At 33.8% G+C, this 19,735-nt stretch overlaps 1 protein-coding gene across 2 annotated transcripts in view; it reads right to left on the bottom strand.

Annotated features, from left to right (window-relative positions):
• The window catches only part of GTF2E2 (general transcription factor IIE subunit 2), a 76,329-nt gene that overhangs the window by 20,457 nt on the left and 36,137 nt on the right, over positions 1-19,735 (bottom strand). For both annotated transcript variants that reach the window (XM_046648787.1, XM_046648786.1), the window contains 3 exons: positions 16,786-16,893; positions 14,496-14,678; positions 5,371-5,464 (listed from right to left, as the gene is read on the bottom strand). In XM_046648787.1, the coding sequence (XP_046504743.1) occupies positions 5,371-5,464; positions 14,496-14,678; positions 16,786-16,893 (385 nt within the window). The remainder of the gene's footprint in view (positions 1-5,370; positions 5,465-14,495; positions 14,679-16,785; positions 16,894-19,735) is intronic.

The raw sequence follows: 19,735 nt of genomic DNA, 5'->3' as shown, positions 1-19,735 counted from the left end.
AAATGAAAAAGTGCATGACAAGAAGCTTGAAGACAATTAATTTTTTTCCATGTTATAAACATAAACCATATCTTTAACATAATTCTCAACTTGGACAGTTTTGCTTCCTGGGGAATATATGGTAATGTCTGCATACATTTTTGTTTGTCATGTTGTGGGGGAAAACATGCTACGCCAGGGAAGCTGCACACTGACAACCCCAATACCAAAAAAATATTTCAGCTCCAAAATGTCAATACTGCCATGGTTGAAAAACCCTTCCTCCTCCCAACCGTCTTTCCAAAAAAGTATACAGATTAATGAAAAATACCAGTTTATAATAATAAACTAAGCCTAAACCCAATTCTCTTTTACATATATAAACAAACTATTTTTTGTTCTGGTTGATTTTACACACACTTGATTTTCTAGGAACATACAATGTATAATGTATACAGAATATAGTACGATTAACCTTTGTAAATCACAGAAAACCTGCACTTTGTATTTTTCAGAACTTTACCAAGAATTCTTTACCACTGAAGGAAAACACCAATTATGGTAAACAGGTTGACAATGCATCACATCTGTATTAGTCCATTTATGGCTATCACATTTAATGGTGTCTCTACATATAAATGTAAACAGCTATTTTATATTCCATTTATATTCTACCACAAATGTGCTTAACAATTACAAATATTAAAGTAAATTTTAAAAATATAAATCAATCTTTTTTTATTTCTCCTTTATGTTACAGTTAAGGTATTACACTGACTTTTTAAAAAATTATGTGTAAAGTTAGGTTATATTATCTACACATTTTCTTTTACAAGAGCACAAAAGATGTTACAAAATATTTGTTATAAAAAAAGGCCACTGAATCTGATTAAATGATTACAAACCACTAGCCTATGAAAAGAAATGCTTTTCTTTCCCATGGCTTTCTTTCCCATGGCTCTTGCCTTTGCTATTCTCTGCCTGAACCCTGTCCTCCCCCATAATCACACACACATGTGCACCATTCTGATCCTGTGCAAGGCTAGCACCATCTCATTCTTCATCTTTTTTCACAGAGGTCTTCTCAGAGCTCCACCTCTCCCATTACTTTACTAGCTTAGCACATACCTCATTTATTTCTTCCCTCACATTTGATACAATCTGTAATCATTTTTTATTTTGTATATTGTCTATGTTATCCTTTAAAATGTAAGCTCAATGAAGGTGGAGACTAGTCTACCGTGTTCATTACTATATACCCTAGATTTAGCAAAATGACTGGGGCATAGAACAGGAGATCAATTAATACTTGTTGAATAAATGGATTCATGTATAAATACTAAGACTGTAACAAAAATTCCAGAAAGTGTCAACTAGGAAGTACAAAGAAGAGAAAGAAGTTGATAAATGGAAACCCGTAAGTTTAAGCAAATTACTTAAAGATATAAAGAGAACTACTTTACATATATAGGAGAACCCCCCCAAAACTATACAATTTCCAAATAAAAAAGGGGGTAAATACATCACATGATAAATACAATAAAGATAAAATGACACTCAGAACCGATTCAAAAAGTTAAAGACAACCATATGCCAGGTACAAAGGAAATACCTAAAACAAAAGGAGACAGGTATAAAGTAAAAGAATGGACAAAAATATATCAAATTAAACAAAGCCAAGGAGTTAAGATAGTAGTATGAAAAGTTAGACTTCAAGTAAAATAACACAAAATATGACAAAAGAGGGATATTTTATAATGATTACAGATACAATCCTTAAACTATGACTTCAAGGGCCAGCCCAGTGGTGTAGTTTGTGGCTAAGTTTGTGTGCTCAGCTTTGGCCACCCAGGGTTAGCAGGTTCAGATCCTGGGCGCAGACCTACGCACTGAGCATCAAGCCATACTGTGGTGGCATCCCACTACAAAGTAGAGGAAGACTGTCACAGATGTTAGCTCAGGGCCAACCTTCCTCACCGAAAAAACAAAAACAAAAAACAAAACCACCTTTAAATTCAAGCACATTTATAAACCAAAACTCTGCAGGAAAATATATAAAGCAGTAACTCCAGGAAGTACTGGCAAAATTAACAAAAATATAAATGTAACAGGAGATTTTAATGTTTGCTGACTCACTGCTCATATCAAGTGATTCAAAAACTAGTATGTAAAGGGTGTTCTGACAGATTATATTTTCTTTTAAAACAAAAACACAACAACAAAAGTAAAGTAGATAAACCAATAGCTAGCATAATAAAGAAAAGCCCAAATACAAAAATTTAGAAATAAAAAGGAAAAATGACACAGAAAAAATTAAATAAATTCTAGGGTCATACTCTAGAAAATTATACACTTAAACTTGAAAATTAAAAATGAACGATTTTATTGGAAAATACAAATTACCAAAATTGTTTCACAAGATAGAAAACTTAAAGGAGGACATATCAAAGAAGATAGTGAGAATGTTGTCAAAAAAAGAAACAAGCCAGATACACTCTGGGTCATGTATGCTTCCACATCCTCAAGGAATCTAATATTCTCACGAGAAAAGGGAAAGAAAAGGTGGAAAGGAAGGACAGAAAGAAGGAAAGACTGTGCTTTCCTTTATATCAATCCAGCATTACAACCATACCAAACCCTGAGAAACCACACACAAAAAAGAAAACTGACCATACTAAAGCAAAAATCCTTAAATATACATAAAGCCAGAGATGGATTATTATAAGAGTATAAGGATGGTTCAATATTAGGAAATCTAGTAATACATTTCATCACATATTAAATAAGTCAGCAAAACAGAGATCTTAAAAAATGTAAAGATAATTTGCCAATTTACCCTCTCAATATCTTTTTGACTTATATGGCTACTTAATTAATATAAAAAATACATACACACATATCCAATGTGTAAGATGTGCACAAATATTTGCTGCATTTTCAAATATTTAAAAATCCATTTATCAAGTACACATACAAAATGGAATACTAAACAGACACACAGTATTACAGACCATCTGTAATAAAGAGAAAGTAAACTAGAAAAATAAACTTCAAACTATTTACAGAACTTATTTCTAGATGTGTGGGATTTTACTAACAAATATTTATTATTACTGTTGTAATTTTGGGGGAAAAAGAGAAAATCCGCATTTTGGTCTTATCAGACAAATAATAAAGAGATGGGAAGAATTTAAACTAACAAAGGCCATATAAAATGGCAAATAAAAATAGAGGTAATATTAAGGAATATAAATATAGGTAAAAGATACAGAAATAGGAAAAGGCTGAGCAAAATTAAAACAACGGTCTCCACAGAAAGAGCACACAAGGCACAGAAAATTATAGCTTGGTATAACGATTAGTGTGAGGATTACTGCTGAATGCAAAGTGTACTCCTAAAATTTCTCCATGAAATACTATCCAGAAATCGTAGAGTTTCATGCTACTCTTATGGAGCTACTGCAATCTCAACATTTGCCTCAATTTAAACATCTACTTACAGAGCAGATAATAACACTACACTATGCTGCCGTGAGCAAAGCAGACTTCATACTAAAAATCCCCACTAAGAAAGGTTAAGTATGTTGTATGCTGAAGGTACCAAGAAAAATGGTAGAGAAACTAAAACTAGTGGAACACTATATTGGGATGTAGAGAAGGGAGACAGGTGTTGGAATCAGAAAAATTAATAGAATAAGTCATTACAATGCTTCAAGTTGAAAAATCAAAAAACAGTAATATAAGCATATCACTTAGCAATATGGGAAAAACCACCAGAAGAATTTAAAACAAAACCATTTAAGTGGTTGCCACAAAAGAAAGGGACTGGAACTACAAAAAGGAAAAGCACATCTGCTTTTTATTGTAAGATCTTCCTTACTATTTGAATATGTAACAGTTGTGATGTTTTTTAATACTGCAAATTTTTTTAAACAGATTAACCATGTCAAGAATAAAGGAATTACTTGTTTGTTTTTTTAAACTTGGAAGGATCTTACAGATGAAGTCTATCCCTATGTTTTTTAAAAGTAAGAAATCAATTTGACAATTATAAAAGTTTACATAAAAGCAAAATTCCAAGTAAAGGAGATTCAAGCAATACAAAAGTTGCTAAGCCAGACTTTTCTTAAATGAGCATCTATCACTACAATGTACAGAAGAAGTTCACTGTTACTTTGTTTACATACAGAAGGTTTATCATATTTGAGAAACGGCAGTACAGAAGGACAGGAAAGTGCTGTAAACTTTTATTTAATTAACAAACATTATTGAGAAGCAACTACATATGAGGTCCTCTCAGTCACGATTTTTACAAAAACACAACACTCTATTTCCTAAAACAAACCATGGTCATCTAAGTACTGTACCTTCAGGTTGACTAAAGTCCTATCTACAAGCACCAAAAACTTAAATATCTACAGCCAGATAACATATAAAAGAAAAACTTCCGGGTATTGTAAAAATTACAAAATCATAATTAAGACATGTATGGGATACCAAAGGGACAAGACATATAAAAGCATTTCTTATACAAAATGATTATTCAATAGAATCTCTTTTATTTAATGCTATCAAGAATAGTCAGTACGACCACCAGACAGGCATAGCAACAGTTTCACTAATGTAATCTAATATTACTATTTTACTCTCTGTACTTCTATATTCTTAGACTATTTTGCTGTGAGTTTGTATCACTTTTGAAATTTTATAATTAAAATGATGCTCAATTCTTCTTTTGCCTTCTTATAAAACTTCAAAATTAATATAAATTTAAAGTAAAATATATTTGCTTAAATGAGAATTTCTATTTATATAACAAATTTCTCATGACTAGATCCTTGTTTAATTACTATTTTACATGACAAATACTGATGAAATATTTTTAAACTAACATCCAAAATACAATTTTCACACATTTAGTAGAAGACTCAACATATACCTTAGCATCCAACACCACAGTTGCAAGAAAAAAGTAATCTCCCTCCTTATCCAATTTGATAGTCAAAAGATTCATAAGTTAAGAGAATATCAATCACCAACAAAAGTTTATTCTTTTTCCCACCTACATCAAGCTTTCATATCAAGATATTAAGTAATATTTGTAAAATAATAGAAATAAAGAAATAAAACTCATGCTTGCTATAGTTGAGCTAGAAGCATAAAACATCATGAACTGCTATACCAAAAATACAAGTACACTTAACCTAAAATCTTTCAAATTACACATTTCAAAAAAAATTGCATTCCGAGAAAGATCTTAGATGGAGGAGTTATTAACACTACAACATAAAGCTAAAAAAGTAATATTATAAAATTTAAATTACAATTTTGTCACTCTAAATTTGCAACATACTTGCAAACTAAAGAAAGTACCTATAGAGAAAGGCTTACCTTCATCCACAGAAAATTGACAGCTCTTATCGTTGAAGAAAAGAATTTTCTTCTTATCAGGACGATTTACAAATAGTATCTGGTCCCCTAAAGCCTTAAAGAAAAAGAAAGTTTTCAGTTAACTCCAAATTACTCACCCTCTGAAAAGTTTTTTTACAACAAAAAACTCCTATTTCTCTTAACCCTCAGTATACCATTAAGGTCCACTACACCCAATTTTAGTTCTTGAGCTTCATTCCTGAGCAGTTCCATTTTTAAAGATTGGTACTTCAAGATTTCTATTCTTAGAGGTCTTACAAAGTATAAAAAGAAAATTATTTTTAAAAATAAAATAAAATTCAACCTATGTTGCAATTATGGTCTGGGTCCAATGGACCTTTTTATTAATCTAAGAAAAACTGTGGGATCTTAGTGTTCTTACTTTTCCTCTACCTTGAAATATATTGCCTGCACACTGCTTACTGAGCCATGCTGTGGCAGGCCTCTCACATATACAGTGGAGGAAGATGGGCAAAGATGTTAGTTCAAGATGAATCTTCCTCAGGAAAAGGAGGAGAATTAGTGGCAGATGTTAGCTCAGGGCTAATTTTCTTCAAAAAATAAGAAAAGACAAGAAAAACAAAAAAGAAAAAAAATAAAAGCCATGTACAAAAAACCTACAGCAAACATCATATTCAATGGTAAAATACTGAAAGCTTTTCCTCTAAGATCAGGAACAAAACAAGGATGCCCATTTTTGCCACTTCTATTCAACAGAGTACTGGAAATTCTAGCCAGAGCAATTAGGCAAGAAAAAGAAATAAAAGGCATCCAAATTGAAAAAAATAAAATTATCTCTGTTCACAGATGATATGATCTTCTAAGTAGAAAACCCTAAAGAATGCACCAAAAAACTTATTACAGGCCAGAATGGAGTGGCACAATATATTCAAAGTGATGGAAACAAAGAAAAAGAAAATTCCCAACAAAGAATACTCTACCTGGCAAAGCTGTCATTTAAAATTGAAGGAGAGATAAAGAGTTTTCCAGACAAGCAAAAGCTAAAGGAGTTCATCACCACTAAACTGGCCTTACAAAAACTGTTAAAGAGACTTCTTTAAGCTGAAACAAAAGGGTGCTAATTAGAACAAGAAAACATAAAAGTATAAATCTCATTAGGAAAAGTAAACACACAGTAAAGGTAGTGCGTTAATTAGTTTTAAAGCTAGTATAAAGGTTAAAAGACAAAAGTAGTAAAAATAACTATAACTACAAAAATTAGTTAAGAGATACAACACAAGATAAAAAACGTAAAGTGTAACATTAAAACATATAACATGAGAGGAAGGAAGAAAAATATACAGGTTTAGAATGCATTCAAACCTAAGTCACCAACTTAAAATAGACTGTTAGAAAAAGTTGTTATATATAAACATCATGGTAACCACAAAGCAAAAAGCTACAGTAAATACACAAAAGATAAAGAGAAAGGCATCTACGCATACCACTAAAGAAAGTCATCAAACCACAAAAGAGAGTAAGAGAAAAAGATGTGAACAGAGGAACTACAAACAGCCAGAAAACATTAAACAAAATGGCAATAAGTACATATCTATCAATAATTACTTCAAATATAAATAAACTAAATTCTCTAATTGAAAGACACAGAGGACTGAATGGATTTAAAAACAAAATCCATCTATGCTGCCTAGAAAAGACTCACTTTATATGTAAGGACACAGACTGAAAGTAAAGGGGTGAAAAAAGATAATCCATACGAACGCAAACCTAAAGAGAGCTGGAGTAGCTATACTTAGACAACAAAGACTGTAATGTGAGACAAAGAAAGGCATTACATACTGATAGAGGGGTCAATCCAACAAGAGAATATAGATTTATAATATTTGTGCACTCAACAAAGGAGCAAATAAATATATAAAGCAAATATTAACAGACCTAAAGGGAGAAATAGCAATACAATAATACCAAAGAGCTTTAATACCCCACTTTCACCAATGGACATATCATCCAGACAGAAAATAAGGAAACATCAGCCTTAAATGACAAATTAGACCAGATGGACTTAACAGATATATACAGAACATTCCATCCAAAAGCAATAGAATACACATTCATCTCAAGCACATATGCAACATTCTCCAGGATAGATCACATATTAGATCATAAAACAAGTCTTAACAAATTTAAGAAGAGTGAAATCATATCAAGCATCTTTTCTGATCACAATGGTATGAAACCACAAATCAACTATAAAAAGAAAACGGGAAATTCACAAATATGTGGAGATGAAACAACACCCTACTGAACAACCAACAGGTCAAAGAAGAAATCAAAACATACCTTGAGACAAATGAAAATGGACATACAACATACCAAAATTTATGGCATGCAGCAAAAGCAGTTCTAAGAGGGAAGTTGATAGCTGTAAGTGCCTATATCATAAAACAAGAAAATCTCAAACAACCTAACTTTACACCTAAAGGAATTAGAAAAAGAACAAACAAAGCCCAAAGTTAGGAGAAGGAAGGAAATAACAAAGATCAGAGCAAAAATAAATGAAATATAGAGTAAAAATACAAGAGAAAAGATGAATGAGACTAAGAGCTGATTCTCTGAAAAGACAAACAAAACGGAAAAACCTTCAGCTAGATTCACCAAGAAAAAAAGAGAAAACTCAAATAAAATCAGAAATAAAAGAGGAGACTTTACAACTGATACCAGAGAAATACAAAGAATCATAGGAGAATACTATGAACAATTATACACCAAAAATTGGACAATCTAGAAGAAATCGATAAATTCCTAGAAACATAATACCCCTCAAGAATGAATCATAAGGAAATAGAAAACCTGAACAGACTATTTACTAATAAGAAGACTGAATCAGTAACCAAAAACTTCCCAAGAAAAACGTTCAAGACTAGATGACTTCACTGGTAAATGCTACCAAATATTCAAAGAATTAATACCAATTCTTCTCCAAGTCTTCCCAAAAAAGAGGAAACACTTCCAGACTCATTTTACAAATCCAGCATTACCCTGACATCAAAACCAGACAAAGATGCCACAAGAAAAGAAAATGACAGGCCAACATCCCTGATAAACATAGGTACAAAAATCCTAACAAAATATTAGCAAACCAAATTCAATAACATATTAAAAGGATCCTACACCATGATCAAGTGGAATTTATTCCAGGGATGCAAGGATAGTTCAACATCCACAAATCAATGTGATATAACACATTAACAAAATCAAAGATAAAAGTCATGTGATCATCTCAATAGATGCAAAAAAAGCTTTTGACAAAAATTCAACATCCACTTATGATAAAAACTCTCACCCAAGTGGATACAGAGGGAATGTACCTCAACATAATAAAGGCCATATATGACAAACCCACAGCTAACATCATATTCATTGGTGAGAAACTGAAAGTTTCTCCTCTAAAATCACTAATAAGGATGCTTGGTCTTGTCACTTTTATTGAACATAGTACTGGAAGTCTTAACCACAGAAATTAGGCAGAAAAAAGAAATAAAAAGCATCCAAAGTGGAAAGTAAGAAGCAAAACTGTCTTTATTTGCAGATGACATATTGTATGTAGAAAACCCTAAAGACTTCACTAAAAAACTGTTAGAACTAATCAATGAATTCAGTAATGTTGCAGGATACAAAATCAATATAAAAAAATCTGTTGTGCTTCTATACACTAATAATGGTCAGAAAAAGATATTAAGAAAACAATCCCATTTACAATTACATCAAAAATAAAACACTTAGGAATAAATTTAACCAAGGAAGTGAAAGACCTACACACAAAAATTTTAAGACAGTGATGAAAGACTGTGGAGATACAAATAAATGGTAAGATTTTCTGTGCTCACAGATTGAAAGATGAGTACTGTTAAAATGTTCATACTACCCAAATCAATCTGGAGATTCAATGCAATCCTTATCAAAATCCCAATGGCATTTTTCAATAGAAATAGAAAAAAATATCCTAAAATTTGTATGGAACCACAAAAGACCCTGAATAGCCAAAGCAATCTTGAAAAAGAACAAGGATGAAGGTATCATGCTCCCTGATTTCAAACTCTATTACAAAGCTACAGTAATCAAAACAGTAAGGTACTGGCATAAAAACAGACACACAGATCAATGGAACAGAACAGAGAGCCCAGAAATAAACCCATGCACATATAGTCAACTAACTCATGAAAAGAGAGCCAAGAATATACAATGGGGAAAGAATGGTCTCCTGAGTAAATGGTGCTCGGAAAACCGGACAGCCAAAAGCAATGGAATGAAACTGGACAACTATCTTACACTATACACAAAAATTAATCCAAAATGGATTAAAGACTTGAATGGAAGACCTGAAAACATAAAACTCCTGGAAGAAAACATAGGCATAAGCTCCTTGACATCCGTCTTGTCAATGATTTGTTGGATTGGACATCAAAAGCAAAAGCAAAAATAAACAAGTGGGACTACATCAAACTAAAAAGCTTCTGCACAGCAAAGTAAACCATCAACAAAATGAAAAGATAACCTACTGAATGGGAGAAAATATTTGCAAATCATTTATCTGATAAGGGATTTATACTCAAAATATATAAAGAACTCATGGAACTCAATAGCAAAAAAACCAACAATCCAATTAAAAAATGGGGACAGAATCTGAATAGATATTTCTTCAAAGAAGACATGTAGATGGCCAACGTGTACATGAAAAGATGCTTAACATCATGACCGTTCAGGGAAATGCAAATCAAAATCACAATGAGATACCACCTCACACCTGTTAGAATGGCTATTATCAAAAAGACAAGAAGTAAACAAGTGTTGGTGAGGATGTGGTGAAAAGGGAATCCTTGTGCACTGTTGGTGGAAATGTAAATTGGTAGAGACACTATGGAGGTTCCGTAAAAAAATTAAAAATAGAACTACCATAAAATCCAGCAATCCAACTTCTGATTACAGTAGTCCCCCTTGTCCACGGGGGATTCAGGACCCCCCAGTGGATGCCTGAAACCATGGATAGTACCAAACCATATATATATACTATGTTTTTCCCTATACAAACATGTCTATGATACAGTTTAATTTACAAATTAGGCACAATATTAACAATAACTAGTAACAAAACAAAATAATTATAACAATATACTGTAATAAAAATTATGTGAATGTGGTCTCTCTCAAAATATTGTACTGTACACACTCTTCTTGTGATGATGTGCAATAATAAAATGCCTACATGATAGGATAAAGTGAGGTCAATGACACAGGCGTTGTGACATAGCCTTAGGTTACTACTGACCCTCTAACAATCCGTCAGAAGAAGCATGGCCAAGACACTGTCAATGGCTGGATGTCAGGAACAGACAATGTCAATGGATGGGAATCCAACAAAGGGATGAATCACACCCAGGCACGATGGGGAAAGATTTCATCATACTACTCAGAATGGCATATAGTTAAAATCTACAAATTGCTTATTTCTGGAATTTTCCATTTAATATTTTCAGATCATGGTTGACCACAGGTAACTGAAACCACGGAAAGTGAAACCACAGATTGGGGGAGGGTACTACTGCATTTATCCAAAGAAAATGAAAACACTAACTCAAAAAGATATATACACCCCCATGTTCACTGCCACATTATTTACAACAGCCAAGATATGGTAGTAACTTAAGTGTCCAGTGATGGATGCATGGATAAAGAAAATGTGACATGACCAATAAGCATATGAAAAGATGCTCAACATCACTAATCATTAGGGAAATGCAAATCAAAATTACAATTAGATACCACCTCATACCCATTAGGATGGCAACTATGAAAAAAACAGATAAGTACTGGAAAGCACCTGGAGAAATCTGAACTATTCTGCACTATTAGTGGGAATGTAAAATGGTAAAGCTGCTGTGGAAAACAGTATGATGGTTCCTCAAAAAATTTAAAATAGAATTACCATATGACCCAGCAATTCTACTTCCAGGTATATATCCTACAGAATTGAGATCAGAGATTCAAAGAGATATTTGGTACACTTATATTCATAACAGCATTACTCACAATAGCTAAATCATGGAAGCAACTGAATGGATAAGCAAAATGTGGTATATAAACACAATGGAACATTATTCAACCTTAAAAGGAAGGAAGCATTCTGATAGATGCTGCAACATGGATGAACCCTGAGGACATTCAGCTAAGTGCAATAAGCCAATCACAAAAAGACAACAGTGCATTATTCTACGTCTATGAGGTACTCAGAGTAGTCAAAATTACAGAAAGCAGAATGGTGGATGCCAGGGACTGGGGCAGTGGGGAAAGGCGAGTTGTTGTTTAATGGATGTAGTTTCAGTTTTGCAAAATGTAAAAGTTCTAGAGATCTTTTGCACAATAATGTGGATATACTCCACTACTGAACTGTACACTCAAAAATGGTTAAGATGTTAAATTCATGTGTTTTTTACTATAAATTTTTTAAAAAATTAATTAACAAAAACAACCCTAGAAGTAGCAGATTCAATACACCACCTTAAAATTAAACCATATTACAAATGCAGACTGGACTAATAAGACTATATTGGCAGTCAATTATTAGAAAACCCCAAATAACAATTACTGAGGGATGAGTAATCTGGAACAGGCACTGGTTTTTCTCATTTTTTTCTTTTCTTGCTTTTGCACGGTCCTTTTTTCCCCCTTGCCAGCACTATACTGTACATTTCTTCAAAGTACTATTGGGTCAACAAAATGAACACATGAAGTAATAGTTATCTTCCATCTCCACCAAGAACTGAAGAAAGGAAGCAACACAGAAGGGATTTAACTGAATTATGCCAAAGACCTTGAGAAATTACTTAGGATAGAACACACTTCAAATTTTTAAGGACAGAATAAAAAATCTGGGTTTCAAACAATTTAGAAATGATCCTGCCTAAAAATGAAACAGATTGTGTGCTTTTCATGACCTCTTCAGCTCTAACCCTTAGGGAACAGAGCATCACTGAAAGTAGGGTGCCAAAGTGACTTTACATCCAAAACTATTTAAAATAGAATAAGCAATTATCAATTTACGTCACTGTTCTACTTTAGAATGTAGCGAAAAACCTACTACACAGTAACAATACCTACCCCTATCAAAATGGAAAAAAAGAATGGAGCAGGAAACATAACTAGCACTCTGAACTGTTAAGCTAGGCTTCAGTGTTCTACCTTTCGACATGCTATAAAATGCATAATTTATCAACTTTGGTCACACAATATTTGCAACATTTGTGGAGGTTAAGTTTAGACACTTTTAAGTTAAAAATCTTCCTGCTTCTGATAATGGCCAAGTAGCTCTTAAGGGACCAACCCTCCCACCAAAAACTACTATAAAGTTTGGACAAGACATTTTAAAAAGAGCAAAACAGCTAAAAGGATAAAAAAGATGTGTCATATGCCACCCACTACAGAAAAGACAAAGTTTGGAGTTTGAGTCTAGCCAAGGTAACTGCCCAGTTAAAACAAACTTTTTAAAAAGAAACAATCTTCGGAGGAATATGAGTCCTGAGTCTTTACACATATAATTCACAATGTTCAAGACTCAACAGAAGTTTATTTTATAGATGAAGAAACATGAAAACGTGATCCATACTCAAGAGACGAGGAGAGTCAGTGCAAACCAGCCCCAAGATGACCTAGCTGTTGAAACTAGAAGAGGAGGATTTTAAAGCAGCTACAAGAAATTACACTCAAGGGTGTAATGGAAAATATGCTTGTAATGAATGAAAACAAAAAAATCTCAGTAAAGAAACAGAAACCGTAAGAAAGAATAAAAAGTCTAGTACTGAAAAAGAATCTCTAAGACAAAAAATTCAATTGGGCTTAACAACAAATTGGCGGTAAAGAAGAAAAGTCAGTGGACTTGACAACAGATGCAAGAAAAAAACAAGTCTGGGAGCTAGCCCGATGGCACAGCGGTTAAGTTCACATGTTCTGCTTCTCGGCAGCCCAGGGTTCACCAGTTTGGATCCCGGATGCAGACATGGTACCACTTGGCAAAAGCCATGCTGTGGTAGGCATCCCACATATAAAGTAGAGGAAGATGGGCACGGATGTTAGCTCAGGGCCAGTCTTCCTCAGCAAAAAGAGAAAGATTGGGAGTAGTTAGCTCAGGGCTAATCTTCCTCAAAAAAAAAAAAAGGTGAAAAAAATAAACAGCGCCTCAGTGACCTATGGGACAATACCAAAATGTCTAACGTGTAATTGGATTACCAATAAGTAGGGGAGAGAAGGGAACAAGTCTTCCACAGGTAGCAAAAAGAATTAACCTGCTTACAGGTTAGCATCAATTATTAGCAATTGTGAAGAGAGACTAGCAGCCTTTCCAAGTGAGTTCCAAATTTAAACTGAAAATGTAATCTTTATGACTTTTATTGATAGCCCCTTTAGGAATTCAAAACAGCCAGGCTATTAGTCAATGCTTTTCTGTTTTAATGCCTCTGGTTCCTCAGATTAGCAATGTCTACTAGCATTGTTGAAATAGCTCTTATACACAAACATAACAACTTATGAGAAAAACACTAATATGACAAAAACTTTCCAGAAATATTCTGAAGAATCAAACAATCATACACACCACCACCACAAAAGGGAGCTGTCAAGGGGCTGGCCCAGTGGCATAGTAGTTAAGTCTGCGCTCTCCACTTTGGTGGAGTGGGGTTCACTGGTGTGGATTCTGGGCGCAGACCTATGCACCACTCAACAAGCTATGTTGTGGCAGGGTCCCACATACAAATTAGAGGAACAGTGCCACACATGTTAGCTCAGTGACAATCTTCCTCAAATGAAAAGAGGAAGATTGGCAATAGATGTTAGCTCAGGGTCAATTTTCCTCAACAAAAAAAAAAGGCGGGGGGGCTGTCACAGTTACACAAAAATGGCTACACTCTGTAGCACAAGACACAAATTTCAAATCTTCAACTGGCTCACCACTACCCCAAATATGTATGATAGAAGCTTTAAAAATAAAAAATTTAAAAGGTCTTGCTATGTTTTAAAACCAAGAAGACATTATTAACTCAAATTATACTAAGGCATAGAAAGAAAAGAAAGGTTACCTTGACGGCTTTCTGGGAATTGGGCAGTCCTTCCTCTATGTCTTCTAACAGAATTCCTCCTAAGCCTCGCTGGTCATGCTTATCTAAGAGCCTAAGTAGGGCCTTCTTATCTTTCAAGTTGTACTTGGGCTTGAAGGCATACTTCCCATCTATTACTTCAATTTTGGGATTATTGACTAATGCCTGTAACAGTGACACAATTTGAATATATTAACAAAAGGAAACCTCATATGTACATTCTTAAATTCCACTAATTATTTAAAAAATAACAATACCCAATACAGTGGTAAAAGTATCTTGTGAATATCAACCAGCAGATCCTGGACATCCAGGATAGACATCAGCATGATGCTCACTTTTTATAAAAGAAACTGCTTATTATTTACAGAAATTCTTTGGATGAGAAGGAAACTATTTTATCACAATTGCTTTGAAGAAAGCTGTATCCATATTCTTTTTAAAGACAAAAAAGGTAAGAATTAATAAAACACCTATTAAAATTAATAGACAAAGTAAACTAGGTATTGCTTATCCCACCCTCAAAGTATAGTTTACTGCATAGCGGCATTATAATGTGAGAAACATTACCCCAGGATGAAACATATCAATAGTCAGTCTGCCCCATCTGCTATCAAATGGTACTAGCAGCTGTGGAAAGAACTGAAAAGGATGAGACTAGTGCATATGAGAAATTTACCTATAACGTCAGCTTGAGAATGAAAGTGACTAGGAATGCAGGAATTACTGAATGTAATCATGCTCCTAGTCAGTTCTGTTGTAAAGCTAATATCAGAAGGAAAGCTCTTCAAGAAAGAGCAACCCTATTTATTTTCTTCTGCTGCTGCCAGCCTGACTCTGAAGGGAGAAAGAAAAGACACACGGAAAGAAGAAAGGAGGAGGAAGAGTCTAGTATTAAAAATAATCCTTAACTAATGTCTGTAGTCTATGAAATTCCAAGATTAGGTAAAGCAACAAAATTTAAATGTGGATTACCACTATCTATAAAATAATCAGCTACAATGATAATGACTAACTGGTTTGTTTTATATTATGAAAATCACGAACAGTATTTTGCTTGGTAAAATAAATGAACTGAATTCTATTTTAGAAATTTTACATTTGGTCTTTAGAACAGCACTGGTCCTAGAAAGTAGTCTTCTTAATTGTCATTTGATACTTAGAAAAGCTGCAAATAGCTGCATTTGTAAAATGCTATTTGTTTCCAAATTAGTATGGTCACTGATTGTTTTGGGATTTCTTTTCTTCCAGTGTTGTGTGTACATACATGATGTTAATGATTATTTTTCCAAGTAACCTGCTAAAGGCAGTAACATCACCATCAAATCATAACAGTAATAATAGTGTAACAAATATCTTGCTTAACAAATATCTTGCTTGCCATCCCTACAATACCTCATGCTTTAAATGTCCTAAAACATATATAAAAACAATAACATGGGCCAACCCAGTGGCACAGTGGTTAAGTTCACACGTTCCACTTTGGTGGCCTGGGGCTCACTGATTCAGATCCCGGGTGCGGACATGGCACCACTTGCCAAGCCATGCTGTGGTAGGCATCCCACATATAAAGTAGAGGAAGATGGGCAAGGATGTTAGATCAGGGCCAGTCTTCCTCAGCAAAAAAAAAGGGGAGGAGTTGCAGCAGATGTTAACTCAGGGCTAATCTTCCTAAAAAAAAAAAAAAACAAACAAAGAAAAACAATACAACACGCCAACACACATATTCTAAATTTAGCAATTCAAAAAAAGCATCAATTATTCTGTAAAATCTTAAAAGGAACTGGTACAATGACTGAATTCTTTACTTTTTTTTAAGATTTTATTTTTCCTTTTTCTCGCCAAAGCTCCATGGTATATAATTGTATATTTTTAGTTGTGGGTCCTTCTAGTTGTGGTATGTGGGATGTGGGATGCCGCCTCAGCATGGCTTGATGAGCAGTGCCATGTCCATGCCTAGGATTCGAACTGGTGAAACCCTGGGCCGCCGAAGCAGAGCGCGCGAACTTAACTACTTGGCCACAGGGCCGGCCCCTTCTTTACAATTTTTATGCTAAAGTCTTCGATATTTTTAAATGGATACATAAGATTATAGAAAAACCAACAAATCAAACAACCTTAAAATGTGTATGTTTAAAAAACAAAGACCCTATACTAATTCTTTTAAAAAAAAGTAAAAATTAGATTTCAATATATTAAATACCCTAGTTACGGCAAAATATTTCATGGTAATCAACTTTTTTTTTTAACAACATTTTAAGCCTACTCTTACCTCAGTCATTAGCCATTGTTTCTGCTTGAGTCCAATATCTAAATGTTGTGTTTCATCCAAAATTTCTTCTAAAGTTAGAGGATGCGTATCTCCTCGCTGATGCCGTGTCTATTGAGGGAAGGAATTGTTATTAGAGACAGTTACAAAATGCCAGATGCATTAAATAATAGTTACAGGTAGATGAATCTTTTCAGGAATGTAGAACATGTATTATTTGAGGGAGTACAATTACAGTGATGAAGAGAATGGACTATAAATCAGACACAAGAACAGCATTAAAACTCAGCTCTATAAAATTACATGACAAACTGAGAAAAAATATTTGAACTCACATCACAAAAAGCTAATCTTCCTAATATTTTAACAGCTCCAAAAACCTAACAGGAAAATGACCCAGAGGCAGAAACAGACAAATCACAGAAAAAGAAATGCAAATGACCTTAAACACATGAAAAGATACTGAACTCCCACACCAAGATATTTACCTATTACACTGGCAAAAATTCATTATGTTTAATGACTCTCTTGGTAAAACTGTAAGGAAACAGGCCCTCTCACACATTGTTGGTAAAAACGCAAATTAATACAACTTGTAGGGACAGCAATTTGGCAATATATATGCATTTGAACCCCTTGACCCAATAATCCCACTTCTAGGAATTTACCTACAGATATACCAGCACAACAGAGAAAAGTGACAAGGTCACTGTGGCATTGTTTGTAAACGGAAAATATTAGAAACAACCCAAGTGGCCATCAATAGAGGACTGAGTGAATAAAGTGCAGCACATCTACACTACCATCAGATATTAAAGAAGAAAATGCAGATGCTCTCTATGTGCTGATTTGGAAACATGTCCAGGACAAATTAAGTTAAAAAACCTCTCTAGACACCAAATGCTGATGAGGATGTGGAACAACAGCAACTCTCATTCACTGCTGGTGAGAATGCAAAATGGTACAGCTGCTCTGGAAGACAGTTTGGCAGTTTCTTGTAAAATTAAACATATTCTTACCATAGGATCCAGCAACTGTGCTCCTTAGTATCTATCCAAAGGAACTGAAAACTTATGTTCACACAAAAACCTGCACATCTTATAGTAGCTTTATTCCTAACTGCCAAAACTTGGAAGCAAACAAGATATCCTTTAGTAGGTGAATGGATAAATGGTGGTACATTCAGACAATGGAATATTATTCAGTGCTAAAAAGAAGTGAACTATCAAGTCATAAAAAGACATGGAGGAACCTTCAATGCCTATTACTATATGAAAGAAGCCAATCTGAGAAGGCTACATACCAACCATATGACATTGCGGAAAAGGCAAAACAATGGCAACAGTAAACAATTGGGCGGTTTCCACGGGTTAAGTGGGAGAGAGGGACGAAGAGGCAGAGCATAAAGGATTTTAGGGCAGTGAAACTATTCTGCATGATACTACAATGATGGACACATTCATTATACATTTGCCAAAACCTACAGAATGGACAACACCCAGAGTGAATCCTAATGTAAGCTATGGACTTTGGGTGATAATGTCAAGGTAGACTCAAAGATTTTAACAAATGTACCACTATGGTACAGGATGTCCATAGCGTAGGAGGTCGAGGTAGGGATACATGGGAACTCTGTCCTTTCCCCTCAGTTATGCTGTGAACCTAAAACTGTTCTAAAAAATAAAATCAAGTAAAAAATAACTTAAATATGTATACAATGGAATACTATTTAGCCATATAAAAGAAGGAAATCCTGCCATATGCAACAACATGGATAGACCTTCACGGCATTATTCTAAGTGAAATAAGTCAGACAGAGAAAGACAAACACTGAATGAACTCACTTATATGTGGAATTCAAAAAAAAAACCCTGAATTTTCAGATACAGAGAACAGATTGGTGGTTGCCAGAGGTGAGGGGTAACGGATGGGTAAAATGGGTAAAGGTGGTCAAAAGGTGGACAAACTTCTAATTATAAGATAAATGAGTCCTGGCGATGTAATGTACAGCACGGTAACTAAGCTTAACAATGCTGTATTGTATTTTATATATACATATATAAATCAAATCATGTTGTACACCTAAAACAAACAAAATGCTATATGTTATTTATATCACAATTTAAAAAAAAACAAAAGTAAATGTAAAAAAAAGCGTATGTTAAAAAACATGAGATGATGATGTTAACTAAATCTACTATGGTAATCACTTCACAATATATGTAAATCAAACCATCATGCTGTATACCTTAAACTTACATAGCAATGCATGTGAAGTATTTCTCAATAAAAATGCAAAAAAAAGACAATGCTGAATAATGGTGAAAATACTGCAATACATTTACTTTTGAAATGAGAGAGTATGTAAACATGCCTAAATTCATACCTAGTCTATTGTAGGTTCATGTTGTTTTAAATAACATATGTCTCTTTAAAATTCATCTGCATGCTTGTTTCATTAAATAAAAGAGTTACTCATATTCAATTCTTTCTTCATGTACTTTCTCCATTACATCTGTAAGTTATGCTCAATAAAAAGGAAATAAGTGCAATAAAATATTCTCTTAAAAAAACATATGTAGCGTGAAACGTTTTATATAGAAAGGGACAGAAATAAGAAGATACATTTGTACCTTGTTTCTGTATAAAGAAGCACTAGAAACAGTCACAAAAAACTAATAGAAGAGATTACCTATAGAAGCAAGGCAGGGAAGAAAATAAGTAAAATTAGAGGTAAGAACAAAACTTGCTCATTTACACCTTTGGATACTGTTTTTTATATGAAGAGATATATTACTTATTCTAAACCAGACAAAATTAAATTTATAACAAAAAATATTCCAGGCTCTAAGCTCCATCACAGTTGGGCAGGTTACTGAACCTCACTGGGCTTCCATCAGGCCACTGCCAAACTACAACGATTTTTCAAAAGGTATGTTTGGAAAGCAGATAA

Source organism: Equus quagga, chromosome 22 (assembly GCF_021613505.1).
Source record: "Equus quagga isolate Etosha38 chromosome 22, UCLA_HA_Equagga_1.0, whole genome shotgun sequence".
Classification (NCBI taxonomy): Eukaryota; Metazoa; Chordata; class Mammalia; order Perissodactyla; family Equidae; genus Equus; species Equus quagga.
The sequence above is the reverse complement of the archived record's forward strand: the minus strand, read 5'-3'. Positions and strand labels throughout refer to the sequence as shown.